The following is a 24,517-nucleotide window of genomic DNA, read 5'->3' on the forward strand; positions in this document are numbered from 1 at the left end:
TTCGTGGAGTGATGCCTTCAAGTTAGTGTCACGCGACGAAGATATCCACGAAGGATTCGTCCAACAGCCTATTGAAACATAGAGATCAAGAATTTTCGACATGATCATACAAACAGCTTTTGTATTGCAGGACCCTGGAGGTGGCGTGTCGCAGCTGATGATCGCTTATAAAGAACGTGCAGGAGAAACACATTACACAAGAAGCAGTGTGCCTTGATTCTCCCTATGCAGTTTCATTTCATAAGATCATAAAAATAAGATTATGTATGAGTAGGAAGAACTTTTTCTTTAGAAGCATTTAAACTTCTGGCACGACTGAAAAATACCGAAATTAGAATGATCTTGTTGTTTAACGAGTGATGATCAACACATGATCGACCACAGGTATCAAATAGATTGGTATAATTTGGAGCTCATTTTCCAAGTAGATCATTGCTGCATGGTGACAACCAAAAAATGTCCGATGAAGTTGCTGGACATGAACGAAAAGGAGGTGCGCTCCCATAGGAATGATGAAATTTCTTTCCAATGTTTCCTCCGACTTCGAATAAAAACAAGCAATGCTCTTATTAGTTCAGAGTGCTCTAGTATATTCATTATTCTAAGAACCTCCTCCAGTAGACGTATCCGCAGGTCTGTTTCAAGGCTACGGTTAGCGTCCACAGGTTCTGGATAGCGATGTAGGTGCGGACTAAAAGTGAGCTCCTGCTCCCGCAAGATGCAAGAGGATTCAAATGACGGACTCCTCGTTTCTGTTGTGCCTGGACTGTTTCGTACTATCCGAGTATTTTCCACATCATTTGAAGCAAAACACTGCGGTCTAGTGGCTGGAATTCGCAAAGGAGGCGGTTTGTAAATCGCCTGAAACAAATAGCTCCTCCTTTCCGCTACGAGCTGTAGGCTTGTAAAGAGGGAAAACTAGAAAAGTTCTACAGAGAACTCTTCTACAACGTTAGTATTGATGATTTCAACGTCAAGATTGGCCGGGAAAAAACACTTGGGAAACTTCTCGCTATGATCTACGACCACAGTGGAGACAGAAGAGAGACTTTTGGGTTTCACCCATAGAAACTCGCAATTTCAAATGCTCGGCTCTCTACACTGAAATGGGTGTTCCCCGATGGAGAGTACGGTGAATGAAGTAGACAACAAAAGGGAAAGTCAGTGAAAGGACGAATGTTCCTGCTGTCTTAAAATTCTAAACAAGGGAAAGGAGAGAAAGTGACAAAGTTTAGAAAGCGAAGCCACTCTCAGAACCAGCATTCGTTGGGAACTCTACTTCGTTAACTGGTTTTCGTGAAAACATCGGAATCAAGACTTCTAAGTCCATCACTGTCTCTGAGCAATCGAGAGTTCTAAGACCACCAAGAGATGCCTGTCTTCGAAAATTCTCGAACCACGTGCAGAATACGTCAGTGTGTGGAGAAGACCAGACTGCAAGCAACCGCTGATTTGCTTTCGCACGGCTGTGCAGGAAACAATGAAACCACAAGGAGAGAAGAACAGCAGTATAGGGTGAAACTGTAGGGGCTCGAAAGAGCATTTGCTGCACCCGTCGGAAGTCGCCAATCATAAAGTAAATTTGGGACAACCACAAGTTTAAGAAGAAAAGTGGAGAAAGTCTTGCACAACATTTACTCCTATTTCTTTAAAACCCTCGTCCACCTGCCTTCTCACCATCTGATGGAAGACTGACATGCCATTCCAGACCTATTTTCCAAATTCCAACGTTATATCGATGAAGAATAGCATTTTTATCGGTTCGATAGGATCAAATCTAGACACCTGAAGAATCATTAGCTAATATTCATCCCTAGCGATGTTCTTGTTTCTGTTCGGTGTTGTATAAGAAGATGGATCCATATGACAGCGGTACATATCGCTTCATCTGCTTGTTTTGTTCCAACTACAATCCGTACCTAATCAACACACACACACACACACACACACACACACACACACACACACACACACACACACACACACACACACACACACACACACACACACACACACACACACACACACACACACACACACACACACACACACACACACACACACACACACACACACACACACACACACACAAAAAAAAAAAAAAAAAAAAAAAAAAAAAAAAAAAAAAAAAAAAAAAAAAAAAAAAAAAAAAAAAAAAAAAAAAAAAAAAAAAAAAAAAAAAAAAAAAAAAAAAAAAAAAAAAAAAAAAAAAAAAAAAAAACATACATACATACATACACACATACATACACACACACATACATACATACATACATACATACATACATACATACATACATACATACATACATACATACATACATACATACATACATACATACATACATACATACATACATACATACATACATACATACACACATACATACATACATACATACATACATACATACATACATACATACATACATACATACATACATACATACATACATACATACATACATACATACATACATACATACATACATACATACATACATACATACATACATACATACATACATACATACATACATACATACATACATACATACATACATACATACATACATACATACATACATACATACATACATACATACATACATACATACATACATACATACATACACACACACACACACACACACTTCATTGTACAGTTATTTACAATCGACGCGAGGAGAGAGGTCCGAAAAGGTTTTGGTGCCACTCTTGGAAAGGTAATGCGGGGATGGAATAAAACTTAATGGTGGTGGCACCGTCCTAGTTGCGATGATGACATCGTTCTGATACCAACAAGCGTCAAGCTTTCGAAACGAATGGTGGTCTAATTAGGCAGAACGTGCCGAAAGACTGATCTTCAACTGTACCCAAACAAGACTATTTTCGTGGGAAAGCAAATGGGTTTCATATGTCCGAATATATTGCTAATAAATGTTCATGTATTCAACAGTACCGTTCTTCATGCTTTGACTTAAGCTTCAGAGACTTTGCAGACAGGAAAAAAATGTACTGAACGTCATAAAACGCTCAATTTAAAAGGTGAATATGAATAGAAAGATGCTGGGTATATTCCGCTTTGCGTGAGTGAAAGAGGAAATCCGAAGTTCATGTCTACGTCAATGGTTGAAAATCAGAGGATTTGCCACAGATGCCAAGGAAAGTAACGTTATGTGGATGGAGCGCATGATGCATTTTAATGAAAATCGTTCCACAAGAGCACTGAGCAACTGAGCATCATGCCGTATCGAACACACCTCAAGACGTGTTGGTTGGATTTTTTTCACAACGCCCTTCAAAAATATTATGCTATTGGTGCTCCTTGCACAAAACGGAACAGCAGTGGACAACTCTCAATGAGCTACTGTTCCTTACTGCAAATTCTGCCCTTGACAGCATTTGCTTGTGGAAGAATGTTCCTGATATGCTCAATGGTTCCCTCTTTTTTTTAAACCATAACTGTAGCTTCGAAAAATCTGGTAAATTGAGTGTCACAAACAAGTGGTTTGGGGGAGTCACTGGGTTAAAAAGAGCTGCTCCGTCCACTTAAAGGTATCACTCCACCAATCTGGGGGTTTCAGGCAGGTAATGCCTATACGGGGTCGTAGATTGTGGGGAAGAGGGTGGTTTCATTCATCTCTCCCTGTAACAGTGTAAACGGACGACCTCGAAACGCTGTTCATTACGACGGATGGAACTTGCTTAAGCTTGCTTCCAGTGGTGTAATAGAAATGCAACTTTTTCCAGAAAAAAAATTGATAGATCTATTAGCTTCAATTCGTGACGCAGACTCTGCACGAGAACGATCCTTGCTCGTTAAAGAAATAGCTAATGAAATTGCCAAAAACCGTAAGTCTCTGCTGCTGCACACTGTGCAAGAGATTTCAATTCTACATTTAGAATATAGCAATATTTCAGTTGTCCTGACTGCTGTTATAACAGTTTTAATTCTCGTTTCTATTTTCGAAATTTTCATTGGATTGGTGAATATGAACGATTGCCCAGTGAATAAGAAAATCCCTATATGGCTAGTAGTTTCTGGGGGCACTAGCTGCTTGCGGTATATTGTCGCAACAATTCTTTCAGTGAAGGTAAGGTTTTATGGCATTAAGAACGCTGTAAGAAAATGTTCTGTCCGTAGAAAGGAAACTCATTTGAAGTGTTTTCCGTTTTTACCCGGACGTTGTCGTGCATGGACCTCTGCCATTAAATTCAAGTACGATGACACTTTTACTACTGTATAATCTGGAGAAAAGTCCCAAGTTTTATTTCGCAACACCACTAACATTTGTACGCGTATGCTTACAACAACTGACGAAAACAAAAAAAAAAGAAAGCAGTTTGAGTTATGTGAAGCTCGAACTGTGATTGTCGTGCAGTTTAGGAAGTCGGCGTTTCCAAACTGAATTTAAACATGAGGCTCCAGATCTTAAGAACGCTATGAGGTTTCAGGGATACAGGGAACATCTCTGATATGTGGGGCCGTTTCCTCTCAGGAAAAGGACGGAAGAGAGCGAGGTAAACTGGAACCTCCTGCGCCCAATGGGTGAAAAGTTTTTGCGTACCTTGTAAGAACCAAACCCCATTTTGCCGCGTTGTTTTTTAGGACCATCGGGGAGGATTGAATGCGGCCACGCTCATACCCGTAATCTACACTCTGCACCTTACACTGCCCTACACAGAGCCATAAATCGTTATGCTCCCTTTAAATGTGGAATTCTGGAACCAAGGGTAGCTGGATTTTGTGGAAATTTGGAACTAAACCTCTTCCTTCATAATTCGCCGCAAATACACTCCCTCTCATGTACACATCCAACGCGGTTTTCTCGCTTGGCCGGATCAGATGGCGACGATCGGTCGCTGTCGCATTGTGGATCGGTCGCTGTCGCACTCATGTTTATCCGCTACTAACGTCGGCGTCGAGCCTCATAATAGCAGTGAGCGCTCAGAGGGCCCCTTCAGAGGAAGATGGAGATGAAAAGAGGAAAGGAGAGAGTTTCCATGCAATATCCAGTGTAGATTATATTTTATAGGCGCTGTTATTGTGAAGCTGATTTCTTCCAATAAATCTTTTTTAAACTTCAGATCAACAAGATGGGTACGCTATATGCCTTTAGAGCAACATGGGAGGCTGCGTTCAGTGTGTTTTGGTTAGTTTGGTAAGTAATTGCTCACATTATTGGAGAGTATTACGAAAATTGACGATGTTGAGATCTCTCCATAAATAAATTGTGGTAAGGGCGTTGTTCACGAATATGAGAGTAATCACGCTTAAAGGCATCACCCCACGAATCTGAGGTGGTACGGATTTCAGGCGGAGTATTCGTATACGGGATCGCAGATTATCCATTCGTGATTCCGTCCATTTCTTCCCAATTGCCGTAAAAAACGGCCCGGAAGATGCGCGCGTGCACAAGGCTGGCGCGCTCCAATCGAACTCCTTGTGGAAAATAGCGCGTCGGAACGCTCTAAGCTGTGTCTTCCGGACCGTTTTTTTTTACGGGATTTTTGGTGAAATGGACGGAATCATCTTTCTCTCCATAATCCACGATGTACGAATACTCCACCTGAAATCCGTACCACCATTTGTGTGGTGATGCCTTTATTCCTCCATTCAGCAGAAGACGCGTGAAACATCTCGTCTTCGCGACGATGGAACATTTAACGCAACAAAACGCAAGGAAATCCGTCTCCGTTCATCGTCCGCGGTCCGAAAGTCGCCCTACTTGAACAATCGCAGTTGCGTTCCGGGATTATAGTCCTCCAATCATCCGTAAAGAGTTGCACCTTTGGGGAGACGGCATCACAAGGTTATTTCACACGCATTTTTTTTTGAATTACAAAGAAGAATTGAATGTGGTCACGCACATGCTCGCGTGGATTACATCCCTATTCCATTATTCGCGGAGAGATCACAACATTGTCAATTTCGTGATACGTTGTGTATAAGATCACCCAACTTTTGTCATATACAATTGGGTTATACAAGGCTGAAGCCTGTTGCAGAAACGTAGGCAGTTGCGCTCGAAATGGCATGATGGGACCTTTACTCATAGCTGAAGTCCTTCTGGACCCAGTTAAAGCCGGGATAGTTGTAGTTGTGGGAGAGGGGGGGGGGGGGACACTCAGTGGCGCCCTTATTTCTTAAAATAAATAATCAAATCAATCGGAGCCCTAGGGCCTAAACATTAGTCCTAGAGGATCTTTGACATGCAAACCAAAGCTAATAAGAAAAAAAATAGGTTAGAGCCTTGGGAAATAAGGGCGCCACTGAGTGCCCCTCCCTCTCCCACCCTAACTACAATTTTCCCCGTGAAAGCCTCACTTCGGGCCCAACCGCTTTGGGAATTTCGTCAGCGTTCAGCGCTTCTGACAAAACTGTAGTAGTTCTTGTTCAGGTTGATTCTTGGTAGTTACTGGACATACAGCGTTTATAACAAAGTAGTGCACGACATTGGCACCAATAACTATTGTGACCAGCTCACTTATATTTTCACTTTTATTCGTATCACTGCCTCCTACGTAATGATTGTGCTATGGATTTGTTGTTTTTGCTGTTGGTGGTTCTTTCAAAAATAAGGCATGGTTTTTTTTCTGTTGAGCTATTCCACTGCTGATTGCAATTGTGATGTCATTAGCTGTATTGTTCTACTATGCACTCTATTATGTAAGTTTATAATGGAAATTATGGAGCGTGAAAATAAACTAAGTTCCAATTAAAGTAACACACTAACACATTCTTAGACAGAGTGGAAGTGGGATTTCCTTGAGAAAGAAACCCTTCAAAGTGTTCCATTGAGGTATCGTGGGGTCAAAAGGAAATGAAGCACTACGTAGTTGCTTAGCTTCGGCTGTGCCCGAAGCGGGGCGATGGAGCGTGGCGGTTTGAAGAGAATGGGATCTTCGCTGGCACTATCATCCATCACTACAGTTCGCAATGGTTCCACGTCGATTCCAACCATCTCCACGGCGCCACTTCGACTGCAGCCGCTTACGTAACTGCATCGTGCTTCACGTCGTTTTGACCCACCAATCTGTTCACCTTGATAAATTACGTTAATTGAGGTTTTTGTAGTTCATGAAATGTTTTGTTGTCTACCGAGCTGTGTAGGACCCTGAATACAAAATGGCTGCTTTCGAGTGCCAAATTTGAAACAATACGTCTTGCTGGGGAATGCCGTCGTAGCGCTCAATGTGATTGAGACTGTCTGTTTGACCTATCTCTCAATTGGGTGTTGATAACACAAAATACGGGCTTTTTTTGCAGAAGTTGTTAGTAAGCTGTCCATTGTACACCGAAACATAAGAGATGTGTACCAGTCAAATGCATCAACTTTGAATTGGAAAGCAGATACCAGAAGAAGTTGAAGTTGAAAAAAAAGAACACATGAATAGATATGGTTAGAGCTGTAGTTCACAATTATGTGCTTACGCTCAGACAAAACAGAAGAAGTCGGGCTCGTCGCATCGAATCCGCTATGAGGCACTAAATCCAGGAGCGCAGACGCTCACGCTATGTTTGCCAGCGAGCGACGGCAAGAGTGCAGGTATAGTCGGGTCGGAACGACATGAAGCGCGGAGAGTTGCGCAAGCGGCTGCGCTCGAAGCGGTGCGGTGGGGACAGCGGTTGAAATCGAGCTGGGAGCATGACGAGCTGCAGAGAACTGGATTGAGGATCTTTACACGATCCCAACCGCTACATTCTACCGTCCCGCTTCGAGCGTAGCCGTTTGCGCAAATGTCCGTGCTTCATGTCGTTTTTACTCCACTATAGCTCAATGATAGTCCGCCCATTGCTACAAGGACGTTTCTCACGCCGTTTTTCTGGATAATTAGGGGGGATTAGGTGTTGCCGCACTCAAAGTCGTGTATTACATTCCTGGTCCTATCTACCCCTTTTTAAACAACATTGCAAATCTCCAAGAACACTGCTTTCATTGACATGTTCATTTTCAAGAATTTTTATGCTGGTCAGAACAATACTTCATTGCTTAGAGTTCGTCCTCTGAAGAGTAGATGTACACAAAAAAGGTCAAGAGCCGGAACTAAATAAAAAAAACTGAAAAGAGAGGAAGAATCGGCGGAGTTCGTGGACGCTGGCACGTGTCAGTTGCAGCTTGCACGTGACGACTTGTGGAAAAGCAGAAACATCTTCGAACAGAAGAAGGGGATATATATGGATCAAAAGACCTGAGAGGAGTGACGATTGTGATTCCATTGAGCTGTTGGTCATGAGTTTACCTCAAACTAATGACAGGATATCGTGTCGGCTACGCTATGACGCAAAAAATCTTCCTATCCATTATGTTCTGCCTATTCTCCGGGAAAACTGTCAAAACATTTATGTTTTCCGTGAGCTCCACTTAGAAACTAAGCCTTTAAAATTAAGGTCATTAAGAAATTAATAGGTGTGAAAAATCGAATAATAATGTTTCTCCTGCATTTAACAATTGGATACAACGTGATATGTTAGCGAATATATTTGTTGCGTATCCTAGTATATTAAAAAGCACTTTCTTTTCGAGTTCGTCGAAAAACAACATTAAAACATCCCTAATACCTGTTCATATTATCGCATATTATATATATATATATATATATATATATATATATATATATATATGTTCGTTTACTATTATATATTATGGTTAACGAACTGACGTCAATTGGCACTCAACGGCTACGATAGAACTTGTCCCACTTAACCTTCATTTGAACACCAACCACCTGTTAGGGACTAGTTTTTCTTTATGAGGTGTTCTCTAGATTTCCGGTGTCTCCATTTTTATATTTCCTTAATTTTTTCCTCAAAGGGGTTATTTTTTCTTTTTCCTCAAAAGGCGTTATTTTCCATCTTCTCCTCTCTGTTTGTGTGTTCCTTACAGTGATTTCAGTGCGGTTCACCTTTCTGTCTCGAAATGTTGCTAAAAAAAAAAGATAATTGGACCAAAGAGTAGCAAAATGGCGTATAGAAGCTTAAAAGGATTTGGAATAGGGTGTTCCTATTTTTGAAAGGATTTAGTTCAGGAGAGGATAGAAATAGGAGCTGTGATGCTAGCGAACTTTTAAAAAATACTTTTATTTTATCTTTACTACTTGTTATTGTTTATTTACTTCATTTTACCTTTTAAGGTGGTGAAGATATTATATGATAGGGGTAGGGAAAATGCAGGAGACAATAATACCTCTGAAGAGTAGCTTCAGAAAGAAGCACTAAGAGAACACAAGTTACATCCAAATGTACGCATGCGTGGGACGGGTGAAGGGCAGTCGGCAAGAGGTTCTGCGGTGGTTGCATGATCGATCGGAAGTTCGAATCCGCCCTAATGCTCACCAAGCCTTTCATCCCTTCGGGGTCGATAAGCTGGTACCAGAGTTGTCTGGGAGGATAAAAACACTGATTTAACACATCGGCTAGCCCCCGGAAGTCATTGTAGAGGTCAGTTACACGTTCGTGAACCTCAAACGAATCTGAATTGAAGTGAACATCCGGCGCATCCTAAGCGGACTGATTAACGCCAGACACTTTATCCCTTGCACTTTATATGCATGCCAACTGATTTGTGGTGCATTACGTCGTAAGTAGTTGTGTCCAAGAAGGTGTGCATTTAATCGGTCTGCTGATAACTGCGTTGTTGGTCAAACTCGTTTCATACAAATGATTCCTCCAACATTTACGGATGTGGACTCGTTTTTTGTGTCTAGGAATCGTGTATTCTGGTTCGTTCTCACGGATATAAACTAGAACTTCCCTGTACTTAATGATTTTTGTTGCGAATATTTGTTTTAAAATGCATTCTATTTGTTTTTGGGTTGCAGAGTGATACTGCTCTTTTCTCTACTTCGCAAATTCGGAGCTGAAACTACTGAAGGAAGGTTTAATTTCCTTAATTTTCACTGTTTTGTCCTGTGATGATGAAGTTGCTCCGTTGGTTGCCGGGTCCTTTCTCGGCCCACTAATTCATCCTAAAAGTAGTGTTCGCTCCTCCATGAGCAGGAAAGTAGTATGTAGTTGCAAGTATCAGAATAAAAATACAGCCCATCCGCCCTCGGGGAGGGAGCGAGAGAGAGAGAGAGAGAGAGAGAGAGAGAGAGAAAATACAGAGGAGTACCTAGCAAGCACTACCATGCAATGTCTTGCGGAAACACGTTTGAAAAAAACGGCTTACAAAATGGAAGGGATTTTTAACGTCAAGATGCAGACTCTGTGTGTTAGTGTAGTTAAAAATTAGCTTTATATTCCCGTGCACCCTTGATTTGTCGATTGGAAATACCATCCTTTTGCACCACCGCCAATTTTTTTCCTTCAAAATAGCTGCGCCTGTTGTAATCTATGTGTACTCACGTAATGCATTAGACACTGCCAAAGCCGTGCTGGAGGTGAGTCAGTCGTGGCCGAAAAAAGCGACTCGTAAGAGGGAATTTGGAAATTTGAAACAAGGATTGAACAAAAATGGAAGAAATGGAAGAAAATCAAGAAAAGAAGAACAAAGTGAAGAATAGATTTTCCTGGAATGAAGACTTATCTCACATGGTTGTTTTATTCACAAGATGGTCAGGAACTCAATTCTATCAAATTTCTCAACCTGTTAATAACTTTCGAACAAATAACAGAACTCTTGCGAAGGATGTTCTTCTATTTCTGGCGGCTGAAAAGCGATCTCTGTTAGTGTCGAGTCGATCTCTGATGTTTTGTAGCGGTAGTGAGTTGTAGTAAGCTTCTGCTGTCCAGCAGATGTGTTCCGATCCGAACTGCCGCACCACTAAACAATCTCATATCGATCTCATTTCTCATTCTGAGCACCTATGTATTCACCTCCCGTGATCGTCTAAAATATTCATTCCCATTGAACTCTACGAAACATTGTGTTGTCCATGAAAAAATACTACCTTAAGCTGAAACATACAGTTATATACTAAGCAAAAAGAACTGGAAATTAGCCAATGAAAGCGTTTTTATGTTCGCTTTGATTTCTTTCTTATTTGAAGTGCAGATGAAAGTGGAATTTAATGAAAACGTCTACGTCTAGATTTCATAAAAATCGAACCAATTCAGGGATTTTCTTCCCACTACAAAGTGACGCTTCTAAAACTGAAGATCTCGAAGATTCATATCATATTTACAATCTGAGGATATTATTCTAATTACAAATACTTTTAAAACTTATGTTAGTGGGAACTTCTAGTATTGTCTCCTGTTTTTTTTTGCGTTTACCAAAGTGACTTGAGAGATCCATGTGTGCCGTGGCAGGAACGGCCTTCAACAAAGTCAATGAAACGTCGGAACTGTCAATGGCAATTCGTAAAACGGGCGAGCTATTGGTGTGCACGGGAGATGACATCTCGGCGCTGCACTTCATGACTCACTGCTTTTACGTATGGCTCTGCGTAGAACGACGTTACCCAAGAATTGCGATTGGAATCAGACATTACGGATTTCCCATCTCTCCATATTTTGAAACTTCTTCAACGAAATGCGAGGGCAGTGCTTCAGGTAACACGTGCAACCGGCAGCAGACTTTTTAGCATATGTCATTCCGCTTTCTCTCTCACTCTTAGGGGAGGGACGCGAATCTGAGGTCGTCGTTCTCAACGGCACCCGTTGCACTCTTTCTCCGGCCAGCTGCTTTTGCTGACCACCAGGCATTGATTTGCCAGCAGTTGTGTCCCACATACGTCTTCGCCCGGTGACCTGGGCCACCACAACTTATTCCCCTCGATATTATCCTCATTTTACACGTTTTTCATCTAGAATCCCTACAATATTTGAACTATACAAACGACGTAGCGAGTGCGCGAATGAGTCATTCCGTTCGAAACAAACGCCTCTAGACAACACGGTACATAGTACTAACGTTCAGAAGAGATTCAGATTTCAGAGTATCTCGTACCTAACTATTATTTTCTGCCAGTGCCTGCTGTATCCTGTATGTAGGATTGAGGACCATTTTTTTCTTCAATTCAAACATCGCCTATTCTGAAAAATTAGCAGTTTGCAAAATCAATCTCAAACTTCATCCTCAAAACCCTAATTTTACATGAATTCCCTTTTTCATACTCCTCATCCATGTTTGTTTCGCCTTTCCTTTATTTCGAATAATCCACGCTTGAGCCAATAGATTAAGTAGTGTTGGACAACAGCTATAAGGTAAATTATAGCCTGTGGCCAAATGACCCGTGAGAACTCGCATACTTTCTGTCTTACTACAAAATTTTGGATCAAGTTCACTTGTTTGTTTATCTTAAGAACATCAGCTAGGTTCCAATGAGCAAATAAATCTTGAACGGTATCCTTCATTATGTGATAGATAGATAGATATAATAGTAATAATAATAAATTGAATCTTAAATTAATTAATTGGAAGAGAAGTTAGTCAGTTCCATGGAATATATACCTCAATCAAGAAACTGGATAAATTGATATAAGCTAACACTGACCACATAAAGAAGGATACCGTTCTGGACACTCCAGCGCTCTGACATTTGAAAAGCATGATAGACCTTATGTTGTTGTGGATCTAAACGATTTTGTTGTGAATCTCATTCTTCTTTTGGCCTGGATCTACGAACGAAGCATCAACGATTTCACTTCTAAATCTTTTGGCATTAGCTCCAATTTAAAATTTTACTTTTTAAGGCAACATCAAAGAGCGATTATTTGAAGGTAGGTAGTAATATTGACTGAGATAGCTGTTTTTCTATTGATTATTGTCAAGAGCAATTTCTAGCGAAGTGTACTTCGGGAGAAATTGCCTTTTTTTTAACTTCATGACAGTTTCTTTTGATGGATGCTGTCTCTCCGTCCTCTTACGTATTTTACAACTATCGAATGTAGTCTGTATTCATTTTCAAACTTCAAAAACAACTTCAAAAACAAGATATTTTAAGCACATAATTCCTGTTGATTCAAAACTTGTCTCCTGACCTTTCCTCGGTTCTGAATGTGAGAATTCTCGGTTTTTCACTCGAATTTCCCCATATTTCATTGTTTTTATGCTTTTATGCGTTAGTTGCGGTTAGGGTAGTTTTTATGCGCCTCAATTACCTTGCATCTCCTGCTAAGGGCATAGATTTATGTTGTATGTCAAGAATAGCACTACATCGAAAAAAAAAACTGACAGCAACCGACTAAAGAGAACTTGATGGATCTTTTATCCATTTATTTGATGCCATATTTTGCGATTACATTCTTTGTTAATTAAGTTAATAGGCCATTATTACAGTTGATACTTCTCTATTTGATACTCTCTAATCGATCATTCTCAGAAGAATTATGCTCGACATCGTAACAGACGTTCCGGCATTTACCATTCTGACTGTCACGTTGGGGCGGGTGCAGCGCAGTCCGGAAGAAGCCCACTGTGGCCTGCCCCAGGCGAACAGAGTATTTCTATCTCTCGAATATCAGTTATTTGGTAAAAAAAAACTTGTCTGGGAGGATAAAAGCACAGATGTGATCTATCGGCTGGACCATCGTAAGTCATTGTGGATGCTGCACAGGCGTTCACAAACCTCAAACGATTCTGAATTGATGTCGGAATTTGCACATCCCAAGCGGATCAGCCCGTGTCCACTCTGTCCTTTATTCTTCAGCCTTTAGCTCCTCGAAATCTTGAGTTTTATTGGCTTCTTTTTAAGCCCGAGTATATAATTACATACAAATGTCGTATACATTTGCATTCCTCCGGTGCTAACACAATCAACTTAAACACAATTTTCTAAAAAAATACGTAAATCCATCTTTAAGTCCTTCCGCATTTGTTCGGATTTATTTGCGGTTTGTCCTTGTTTGATCTGCATAATTTCACCGAGTGTTCTTACTTTGCTTCCTTTTTCTTTTTTGATCTGAGTAGGGATCAGTGCGGTTTGTTTACTTTTGACGTAGACGATTAAGTATGGGCAGTATAAACAACGCCACAGGGTTATGGTTTTTGACAATACGACAAATGACAAGTATAGTAGACTCAAAGCGAAATGAAGCACGTGTGCAATGGCGTATGCGGCTTCTCTCAAGGGCCTCGCTGGACCCTAGCGGCTAGGAGCGTGGTGGAATCTTTGCTGGCACCACCATCGCTGCAGTTCGCGATGGTCCTCCCTCGTTCCCAACTGCTACCTCCACCGCGCCGTTTTGAACGCGTACGCAAGTGCACCACATTTCATGTCGTTTTGACCCGACTACACTTAATCGTCACTGTGACGGGAATCTCAGGAAACTCAAACAGACAGAAATGAGTCATGTTAGAGCTGTCCGGTGTTCTCCAAGTATTTCTGGACGCGTTATTTTTGCGTATCACATTGTCTCCATAATGTAAATAAAGGGCTATGGTTGGTGTGCAACTTACATAATTAGCTCCTTACTTTTGCGGATCTCTGAACCCCTAAATTGGCAGCCGTTGGGAAAATTTTCGGGTGCTAGGTTCTTTCCAGTAATAGATAAGGTTAATTGCGTTGTTCCGAAGAATCATAGCGAAAACACGAAACACTCCACCCGAACATGGATGGATCGAAAGCATCAGGTTGAGTACTCAACTGTATGCCGCAGTCGAAACTATGCCCCTAACCCTATCAACTGCTGGAGAAAACTCAACATCAAACATTCCTTCCTGAACGTTCTCGAACGCTACGTTTAGGGAATTTGTCGCCATTTACGGAGGCAGTCAAACAAGGAATTCGTAGGAGGTGGGGATCTTGACAAGAAAATGAGTTCGTCACTACGGAGGGTTTACTACAGATGTCGTTCCTGAATTTTCGCTGAAAATTAACGCTAGAAATGTGGAACATTGTCCTCGCCTGTACTACTGTAACTGGTACGACTAATTCTAGCGGTGTTCCTGAATTGTCTTTTCATCGCTTCATGAAATACGTTTTAGAAAAAAACATTTTCTTTCCAGTTCCTTCGGTCTGTTTTTAATTTTTTCTAATCGCTTTTCTTAGGTATTTATAGTCGGGTCAAAACGTCATGAAGCGCGGACAGTTGTGTAAGCGGCTGCGCTCGAAGCGGTGCGGTGGAGACAGCGGTTGGAGTCGAGGTGGGACCATCGCGAACTGTAAAGACGAGTGGCGGTAGCGAGGGTACGTACACGATCCTAACCGCTACGCTCCACCGCACCGTGTCGAGCGCACCCGCTTACGCAGCTGCCTGTGCTTCATGTCGTTTTGACCCAACTATATATCTAATATATATTAAAATTATTTCATTGTTAAAGTGATCATGAGAATTCTCAAAATTCTTGAAGTGTGTCCATCAAAAATTATTTTCGGCACCAGCTCCAAATAAAAAATATACAATTAGCAGGCTGCTGGAGGTTCTTCCTATCAATTCCATCCTGTAGTTTTAGGGCTATTCCATCGAGACTGGATTGATGTGACCCTTAAATGTAAAGGTTGAGAAGAAAGGAAGATGTTGCGGAAGGGTTTATTCTTACGTTGGTTTTGGAGGGATTTTGGCTTTGAAGGGGTTTCGGTTTTAGAAAGGGGGATTTCATGGTTATTAGGACCTTGAACTTGTTCTGAAATGTATAATCATGGCACTAGGTATCTATCATGGAATATTTTACTAGTGACTTGATTGGAGAGCACTTCAAAAAACACACACAAAAAATTGAGATCCACTAAAAAAAACCTACCGATTTTACTTTCTTCGCATGTATTGTTGCATCGTTTTAGCTCATCACTTATTAAAAGAGAAGAAGAAACGTATTTTCGTTTTAGATATGAAAGCAAGAATCTAAAACATTTTTTATTTAGATGCTGCTCTTACTGGCAGTATTTCTACTACCAGTACTAGTAGTATGCCGTTCTGAGCCCGAACTACTAGTTGTTACCGTAGCCACTGAGGATACGGATGGGTTACGACGACTTCTAAAATCAGCCGAGGTATTCAACTTTAAGGTGCAAGTACTAGGCATGGGTCAGGAATGGAAAGGAGGAGATACAAGAGTCACTCAGGTATTCGCTAAATGCAGCATATCACGAAATTGACGACGTTGCGGTCGCTATGGGACAATATAGAATCCAGTTTCTGGATGGCGGGTATAAGTGTGGCCACACTTAATTCACATTGATCACCCTGAAAAACAGCGTGTGAACCGCTTTTGTTCCTACAAGGTTACGTTCGAACGCGCCACCCATGTACACGCTCCAGTTCCCGGGATTTTCGACAGTCCGTTCGTGAACGCGGCACGTGCACAGAGGCAGCGTATTCCAACGTACTTTCACGTACTCATAAGAGCTAAGACCGTTCCCCACGACGTTTTGCAAGACGACTAAGCGAAGTAAGCCCTTAATCGTCCTAGAAAACGGCGTGGGAAAAGGCGTTAGGTTTATGGTCGCGCTCATACCCGTAATTTAGAATTCAATGTATTGTCAAATGTATTGTCTCACCCCAACATCGTCAGTTTCGTGGCTGTTTTGTTTGTTGTTTGTTTTTTTGTTGCGTTTAAAATAGCACTACTATCGCCCATTCTATTTTGGACGCGTTTAGGGTGGTGGACAGAAGATTCGGATTTTACGTGAAGAGTTGAAAGCATACAAGGATCGAGACGATTTGATTATTTTGTTTGTTGATGCGTGAGTTTCATATGATAATAATCATGATATGTTATTCGAAAATTCAAGCCTAGTTTGACGATGACGCTACTTCAAAACACTGTCAAGTTACTTGTTCAATTTGCTTGCCGAAAAAGCGCAGAAAGCAAGCATGAAATTGAAGATGTTCGGATTTCTTCATGAATAGCTAGGATAGTTAAGGATAGGCTACAGATCATGATGATGCGATCACGCTCAATTCCCCTAAATATTTAGAAAAACGGCACGGTAACGAGTCCACCTGCGAAGCACCCAACAACGTACCGAATCTTTATTAGAGGAAGCCGTTTTCCACGCCGTTTTTCTGATAACTATGTAGGGGGAATAGGGAGTGATAGCGTTCACATCCGTGGCCTGCATTCATAACGCTATCTAATCGGAGGCATATCCCAACACTCTCACCTTCCCTTATATACTGGAATCATATAAATCCTTTAAATCCTTCATGCTGAAATCCTTCAAATATTAGAAGACGTCTTAAACGAATACATGACGCTGCTGGAATTATAAACTGCATGAATTCTTTCTTTTTGCGAAATATACGTACTCAATGGGTTTGATTTACCTCGCTACCGTAACCGAAGGCTTCTAAACAAGCTTTAGCTTTGAATTCTGAATTTTATAAGGATGAGGATATTACACTGGTGGATATTGTCCATGATCAGCCTTCCTAATGTTGTTCAAATCTTTAATGTTTTGTGTTTACCGCACTCGAGCAAACAAATAGATGGGCTACCTCGTCTTGAAAAATCGAAATATTAACGATTTTTATTGGCACTATTACCCTTCCTATTTCTGCCTCTTCTAATAGCTTTTATTATTTTTATTTTGTTCTACCAAATTTTATTCACTCCCCCACTTCTCGTCAAGTTTTGACAACAAAAACACTTCAGCCAATCAGTTGTGAGCAGCACCACCAGGGCGTAACGTATACTGCTTCAGGTACGATGTAGTATTCACCGCTGGCCCATTGACAATTCTGGAGCGGTTCGACACGCATTTCGACGATAAGCGAGTACTGTTTGGTGCGGAACCATTTTGTTGGCCAGATGAGTCACTCGCTCCGGAATATCCGGTGGTGGAATTTGGAAAAAGGTCTGATGTCCGTGACTTGCCCTTCTTACGGCCGCATGCAAAATAATTTTCAGATACCTTAATTCGGGACTTTTCCTCGGTTATGCGAAAGAGTTTTACAAGATGATCAGTCTCAAGGAAGTAGCGGATGACGATGATGACCAATTGTATTACACAATGATCTATTTGGATCCGGAATTGAGAGTGAGCAAATTCTTTCTTTGAGTTGATTGACAATAGATGAACTATATTTTTCAGAAAGAGCTAAAAATTGGTCTCGACACGATGTCTCGTATATTCCAAAATCTTAATGGAGTAACTGATGACGTTGAATTACAGTTTGATGATAATGGGAACGCCCTTGTAGGGATATATTTCTGTTTTTCCTTGTGTCGTTAACATTGAAATTTTGCGTTTTTGGCGTACAATGCGGCATACAACACGCATCCTGCGATCCTCCACGGTAACGGACCAAGCAAGCTGCATCTGAACTACCTCGCAAATTACGTGTCTGGCCGATGGTCTTCCAGTAGCGGATGTTCATTTTGCGGAAAGAAACCGAATGTTGATTTTACGGTACGGATATTTTGTCAGCAAATTTTAGGGAATTGAGAAGACAACTACACGAAATTACAAACTACACTTCTGGTGAGGTATTCTGGGGATTCTATGTATTTTTTAAACGTGATGGTATGGGAAATCCGCGGGGATCTTGATTTTGAAAGACCCCTAGGAGGTTTATAGTATGTGGCTTGATTCGTGCCATTAATTCCCCCTGTAGTATTCGACATCTCACTTTCCTGAAATCAGTTGAGTTCTTCCATGACTTTTAAGACCTTATCAGTTTTTAGACCAAAGACCCGGCGGACTTTCCTTTGGTGGCAGTGTCAATATTCATCTCTAAGCCAATTCCATTTATTGAAGAGGTTCGTTAAAATTTTCGACAACATTGTGGCGTGCATGTTCGTCACCGCCACTCTTAATCATGTGCAGATGCTCGAGGCAGTAGCTCGTTTGGACTACCCAAAGAAAAAAATGCTGCTCTACATCTACAGTTCGCAGCGTTTCTCAATCAAAACCGTAAGTTTTCTTCCTGTTGAACGCTTCTGTTCATACCAGCAAAATGCTGTTGCAGTATCACTAACTGTTGTTTGCTGTTAAGGTGATGGATTTCTTGTCCAAGTACGGCTCTCAGTATTACTCTAAGAAGGTTATCAATGGCGTCTCTGAAATTGGCGAGCGTGAAGCAAGACAGGAAGCCTTGTATAGAATTTTTGTATTTTGAAACATTGGAGGCAACAAAGAGAAAAACCTCAAGAAGTACTTTCTTCTCATTCTGAGTTAGTGTCCAAGATGTGGTGTTCTAGAACTTTTGCTTCGCGATTTGACGCCGACTTTCTCTTCAACTTGGATGGAGATGCACTGCTCACCGATATGAAGACTCTTCAGCTCCTGGTAGAAGCTTCGGTCAATCATGATCTGTAAGCCTTCTTTCTCTATGCAGAGCAGGTTTTTGTTCACAAGGCACCCGCTGCAACCGTTTTTGTTGGCACCACTATAGAATCTACTACTCTATACTATAAAAAGTTTAAAATTGTCGGTGCAGCCGAGGCAAATTCAAAAATAAAAAACATAAAAACGAAGTGTATTCTCAATTTGGGTAACTTAACCGATCCAGGACAGGAAGGGATTTCATAAACTTTCGTCTACAGGTTCGCATGGAGCGGGTGTTCAATCCTATCGCTCAAAAGAACTGTTCATCTTGGATTCTAATGTAAAAAAATCACTTTAAGAGCCTTTCTGTATGAGTCCATCATATTAAAATTTCTTTCGTTTGGATTTACTCAGCATTCCATCTTTGTTCTGAATTCAGAATCTTGCTTATGAAACATATCAGAAAAATGTTTTTTTTTATTTTATCCAATTCTTTTCTTTACAAATAACTGCTTCATCGCTTTTCCATTGATAGAAGGGAGCTAACTCGAAGAAATTAAAAAAAGGAGTCTCGTGGTGATTTACGAAAATAAATTCTTGTCGGTTACTGCTGATATCTAATGCCTATACTTTTTTGGCATAATTACCTTCTTTCCTATAATGTGTTAATATTCAACTCAATCTCAGTCAACCTTCAGAGGTATCGTTGCTCCACTGCTTGGTCAACCAAATAAGATGTTTACTAACTTCTGGGGTGCAATCGCTGCGAACGGCTACTACTTACGAAGTGAAGATTATCTTGCTATTGTTCAACGAAAAAGGATCGGAATTTGGAATGTGAGTTTCGCTGAATTTCGCCTTCAAAATACATTTTTTTTTTGTTTTATTATGCATTGATGCAGGAGAAGAGCGGTGTAAGAGATCCCACTGCGATGGCACGGCAGATCTTTCAAAAGCGCATTGACTGAAGCCGAGGAACAATAAAAAGGCATCCGTAGATTTTCCCGCGAAACAATAATACCTCCGAAACATTGCGTATCCTTTGTCGGGCGAGATTCAAACATGCCTCGACGAATCCACTCTCCAGTCATTCACGGAGACTCAGACAACCGCCTTAAAGGCATCATCCCACGAATCTGAGGTGGTACGGATTTCAGGTGGAGTATTCGTACACGGGATCGTAGATTATGGAGAGGTGGTGATTCCGTCAATTTCTTCCTAATTGCCGTAAAAAAATAGAATGGAAGATGCGGCGCGTGCACAAGGCTCCAATCGAATTCGTTGTAGAAAATAGTGCGCCGGAACGCTCGAAGCCGTAACTTCCGAGCCGTTTTCTACGGCAATTAGGAGGAAATGAACGGAATCACTCTTCTTTCAATAATCTACTATCCCGTATACGAATACTCCATCTGAAATCCGTACCATTCCATATTCGTGGTGTGATGCCTTTAAATTTTCTTCTGGCCGTAGAGACGCAGAAAACTACACATTTATAAGAGGATATGTGAGGAAGAATAGTGTGTTGTCGAATTTACTGAGTAAAGTGAAAGCAATGTGCTTAATAATGCATGATATTTTGTGTGATTTTGTGTAGTGATCTACTAAAAGAGAGGAAGGTGCGAATTTTGTCTAGATATTACGTATGATCTACGGTGCATAGGCAGAGTCGGCTATTTATGAAGCAGTGACAGTGAATCTCTACATGCTGCACTCATCGCTGACTGCTGAACCAAGGCATGATCAAAAATCTATGTGTCGCTCTTTATAGATATCCAGCTAGGCCTTTCATCCTTTTTGGTTAGATTGGCGTCTTTGAGGATGAGAACTGACTTGATGCATCGGATTTTTTTTCCCAAGCCATTGCGTGTGCCTCATACATATCACAAGAAGCCATTCTGAATTGAAAATATCCGGAGTTTTTATTACGGTGCATTTTTAGGTACCGTTCATTACAGCAGCTATTCTCATTAACAAGGAGAAAATGAAAGAGATGAAAACACCGTATTTCTATGACAAACGTATTGACGCTGATATGTCATTCTGCAAATGGGCTAGAGATCATGTGAGTTTTTCTTTACAGTAGAACTCTTACGCCGATCTCTCATAGTTCAATTTTCCTCCAGCCTTGTTAGTTCTTACAGTCACAGGCAGTCCGCGACAATTTGCAGTGGATTCATATTATTTCCTGCACAGATATTGAGCTTTATTGAGCTTTGATGATCGTTGTCGCAAGAACATGGACATGCTTGTCCAAGTCGTACGTTGCCCGATAAGTATTTCGATAAGTATTTTCGCAGTACAAATCAAGTTGATCAACTTCAAGATGACTATTAACTTTTGCAATAAGTGGTGGCAGCTTCTCAGACCCTCTTTCGCGTTTCTTCTTCCTCTTTCTCCAATTCCTTTGAAATCGTCGAAATCAAAAAGTAAAATCCAGCTCCCTTGTGTATAGCGCTTACAGAATTGTTGCAGCTTGCAATACCATCAGCGATAGGTGACGACGAATTGAGGTGATAACAGTCACAATGGAAAATGGCAGAGGGAATTAAAGCGCTGTCCCGATTATGGCGCATAGGAAGAACACCAGAACTGAAGTACCAAAAAAGCTCGAACAGCCGCTATATTATCAGGGAAAGGTACCATATCCATATCATAACGAAGGAGATATCATACCAAAGACAGTAAATTGTCAAACCATATCACTGTCTAAAATCGCACGTACCCCCGGACAAATTTATGGCGAAGTAATCCACGAGATTATCGGCTATCACTTGGCACGCTTGGCATTTGGAATTAGCAACGGGTATCCATGAAAATTAACACTGCTCAGGGTCACTTTATGTACGTTGACAACGAGCACTACTTCGGTTTCCTCATTGTTAGTGAAGATTTCGCCGAGGTTGTGCACGAAGGGAAGCTACACCCAGAACTGTGGGAAATTTTCGAGAATCGCGAGGTAACGATACATTCCTAACCTTCAAATATAACACGTAATATGTCGCTTTTTTTAGCTTTGGGAAGGCCGTTATTTACATCCCGATTACAACAAGCAGCTTGAGGAAGGATATGAGGTTGAACAAGCTTGTCCGGATGTGTACGATTACCCATTGGTATCGGAGAGGTTCAGCAAAGAGTTGATTGAAGAAATGGAGCATTTTGGAAAATGGAGCGATGGTTCCAATAAGGTAAAAGATTACAACACTGACACTATACGGTGCGGATAATTTTCAAGTTTAGGACGAGCGCCTTGCCGGAGGATACGAGAACGTACCCACCAGGGACATTCACATGAATCAGGTCTGTTTCTTTCGTTTTTGGCTTGAAGACGCATATTGTGACGCTGTTGAACTTTTAGTTTGTGTTTCTTTTAGTTTGTTCCACCGCTGTTCTAGTATAACGTTATGAATATTCCGGATTATAGGTCGGTTATGAAAGGCATTGGTTGTTCTTCTTAGATGAATACGTTAGACCATTACAAGAAAAGGTCTTCACAGGATACTATCACAGAGTAAGTTTGTTGGTTCTCTCTTTCCCTCTTTCCACTGATTAGCATTTGTGCCTGTTTTGTAGAGAATTACACCAATTTTTTAGCCGGTTGAGGCAAACATGATGTTTGTGGTTCGATATCGCCCAGATGAACAACCGTCACTGCGTCCTCATCACGACGCCAGCACTTTTAGGTATTCATTAGTGTTTGAGGCGATAGTTCATTTCTATTCTCTTTTATTTTTTTCTCTCATATTCAGCGTCGACATTGCTTTGAATAAAAGAGGAGTCGACTACGAAGGTGGAGGTGTACGTTATACACGATACAATTGTACTGTACCAGCAGACCAAGTCGGTAAGGATGAGAATTTTTAAGTATTTTGATTTGTATAAACTTTATTATTGCTTTCCTACTTAATACCTTGTCATTACTCTGTTACTGTTATTTATATTATTATTTTATTTATTTATTTTTATTATTATTTGTGAACTTTGCAAACTTATTTTAGGCTATGCTATGATGTTTCCTGGCAGACTCACCCATCTTCATGAAGGACTTCCAACTACGAAAGGAACAAGATATATTCTAGTCTCATTTGTTAATCCTTAGTTTTCAGTGTTCAAAGCCAGCAACCAAACTAATAGTGCCTTCCTAGAGTTTTCTTTCTTTTCTAAGGTTGTAGTGAGATGACATATTTATAATGTTATGATAGTTCTAGCCGCAAGCGTCTGACAACTAATAAGGGTCAAAAATTGACTGTCGAAGTATATTCTGTCGCTTTTGGTTTGGAATGCAGGCCAGAGTGATCTGCTTCACTTCTATTTACCATATTTGTACGTAAATATTCGCAGCCTATCCTGCCACCCCGCTTTTCTGCCATCATTATTCTTAATTAATCTACAATATCAACTCTTTTTTAATGCCTATCTACACCAAAAAAACGTTGGAAGCTTTACAATAACTCTTGATTTACATATATGGGTTCTTGTGGTTCTATCGGTGTGTCTAATAATTGATGTTTTTATTCCCACACTTGAACCCAACTATGAATTGTTAGTCTTTTAACGGGACAATCTGTGCCTTAATTTGTGTTAAATAAACAATAATAATAGTGTTGAACTTTTGTGGAAAGAGAGATGCAAAGAAGTGGATCCAGAGTTGGGTTTTATTCCATTTTGGACATCTTCGTCATTTCAGAAATTTCTGCGAATAGTTATGTACTTTCAGAAAGTAGGGCACATCGAAAAGGTATAATTCATAAGTTGTTTGTTATAATCTCTCATACAAAGACTGAAGCGGCTGGCATCAAACAATCCGTTTGGGATTCGTTCAACTTGGATTCAGAATTGCTTGAGGTTTATGAAAGTACCAGTCTGAACATCGGAGGGGAGGCGGACTTTAGACTTTTGTAGTGTTCGCTTCGCTCGCCTTCACCGGTTAATAAGAAATAACAGAACCGACTTCTTTGTAAAATTATGATTTTTCCCCTTCTATTAATGTTTTTTTTTCAATTGTTTTTTTTTCCTCAAAACTTTAGGCACAGATGAGAGATTTCATTATTTTCTTCCCAAATGCGTCGGTACTATATTTGGAGAGTAATGAAAATTAACTTTACATCTATGTTTCTTTGAAATCTCCACAATTTGGAAGCATTATTTGAAGTATGAGTTTCCTCCACTCTCAATTGTTAGCACAGAATGATGTACTAACATGAAATGACGTGGATGCCATCATCGTAGTGATGAAGATAAAACTCTACGTCAGATCACGTGAACGTGTGTCATCTAGTATTGTACCTAAGCAGCCGTATGTATGTGTGTTTCCACTTTTTGAAGAAAGGATGTTAACAGCATCAGGGAAATATGTTTGGAAATAGATACGCGAATGAGTCATAGAAACCCATTCTACCGTTGGTTCTCCCGCGCACCA

General features: G+C 40.7%; 1 protein-coding gene across 3 annotated transcripts; it reads left to right on the forward strand.

The window, feature by feature from the left end:
- Positions 1–456: 456 nt before the first annotated feature.
- RB195_017586 (uncharacterized protein) lies at positions 457–23,197 on the forward strand (the record flags this gene model as incomplete). 3 transcript variants are annotated; one of them, XM_064184649.1, is made up of 25 exons in its annotated part: positions 457–493; positions 3,754–3,855; positions 3,925–4,097; positions 5,092–5,165; positions 6,405–6,447; positions 7,445–7,615; positions 15,754–15,954; positions 16,490–16,575; positions 17,536–17,688; positions 17,742–17,871; positions 17,926–18,005; positions 18,198–18,243; positions 18,519–18,593; positions 18,661–18,747; positions 18,830–18,930; positions 19,035–19,148; positions 19,800–19,938; positions 21,041–21,163; positions 21,932–22,057; positions 22,113–22,286; positions 22,339–22,398; positions 22,523–22,609; positions 22,693–22,781; positions 22,848–22,942; positions 23,097–23,197. In XM_064184649.1, the coding sequence occupies 25 exons, from the start codon at positions 457–459 to the stop codon at positions 23,195–23,197; spliced, it is 2,667 nt and encodes an 888-aa protein (XP_064040528.1). The 3 variants fall into 3 exon arrangements, with proteins under 3 accessions (XP_064040528.1, XP_064040529.1, XP_064040530.1); XM_064184648.1 differs by lacking the exons at positions 457–493; positions 3,754–3,855; positions 3,925–4,097; ... (2 more) ...; positions 7,445–7,615; positions 18,198–18,243 and having other exon boundaries at positions 17,926–18,030; XM_064184647.1 differs by lacking the exons at positions 7,445–7,615; positions 15,754–15,954; positions 16,490–16,575; ... (15 more) ...; positions 22,848–22,942; positions 23,097–23,197 and having other exon boundaries at positions 6,405–6,585.
- Between the last annotated feature and the right edge of the window lie 1,320 nt (positions 23,198–24,517).

This window comes from Necator americanus, chromosome II, assembly GCF_031761385.1.
Source record: "Necator americanus strain Aroian chromosome II, whole genome shotgun sequence".
In the NCBI taxonomy this organism is placed as follows: domain Eukaryota; kingdom Metazoa; phylum Nematoda; class Chromadorea; order Rhabditida; family Ancylostomatidae; genus Necator; species Necator americanus.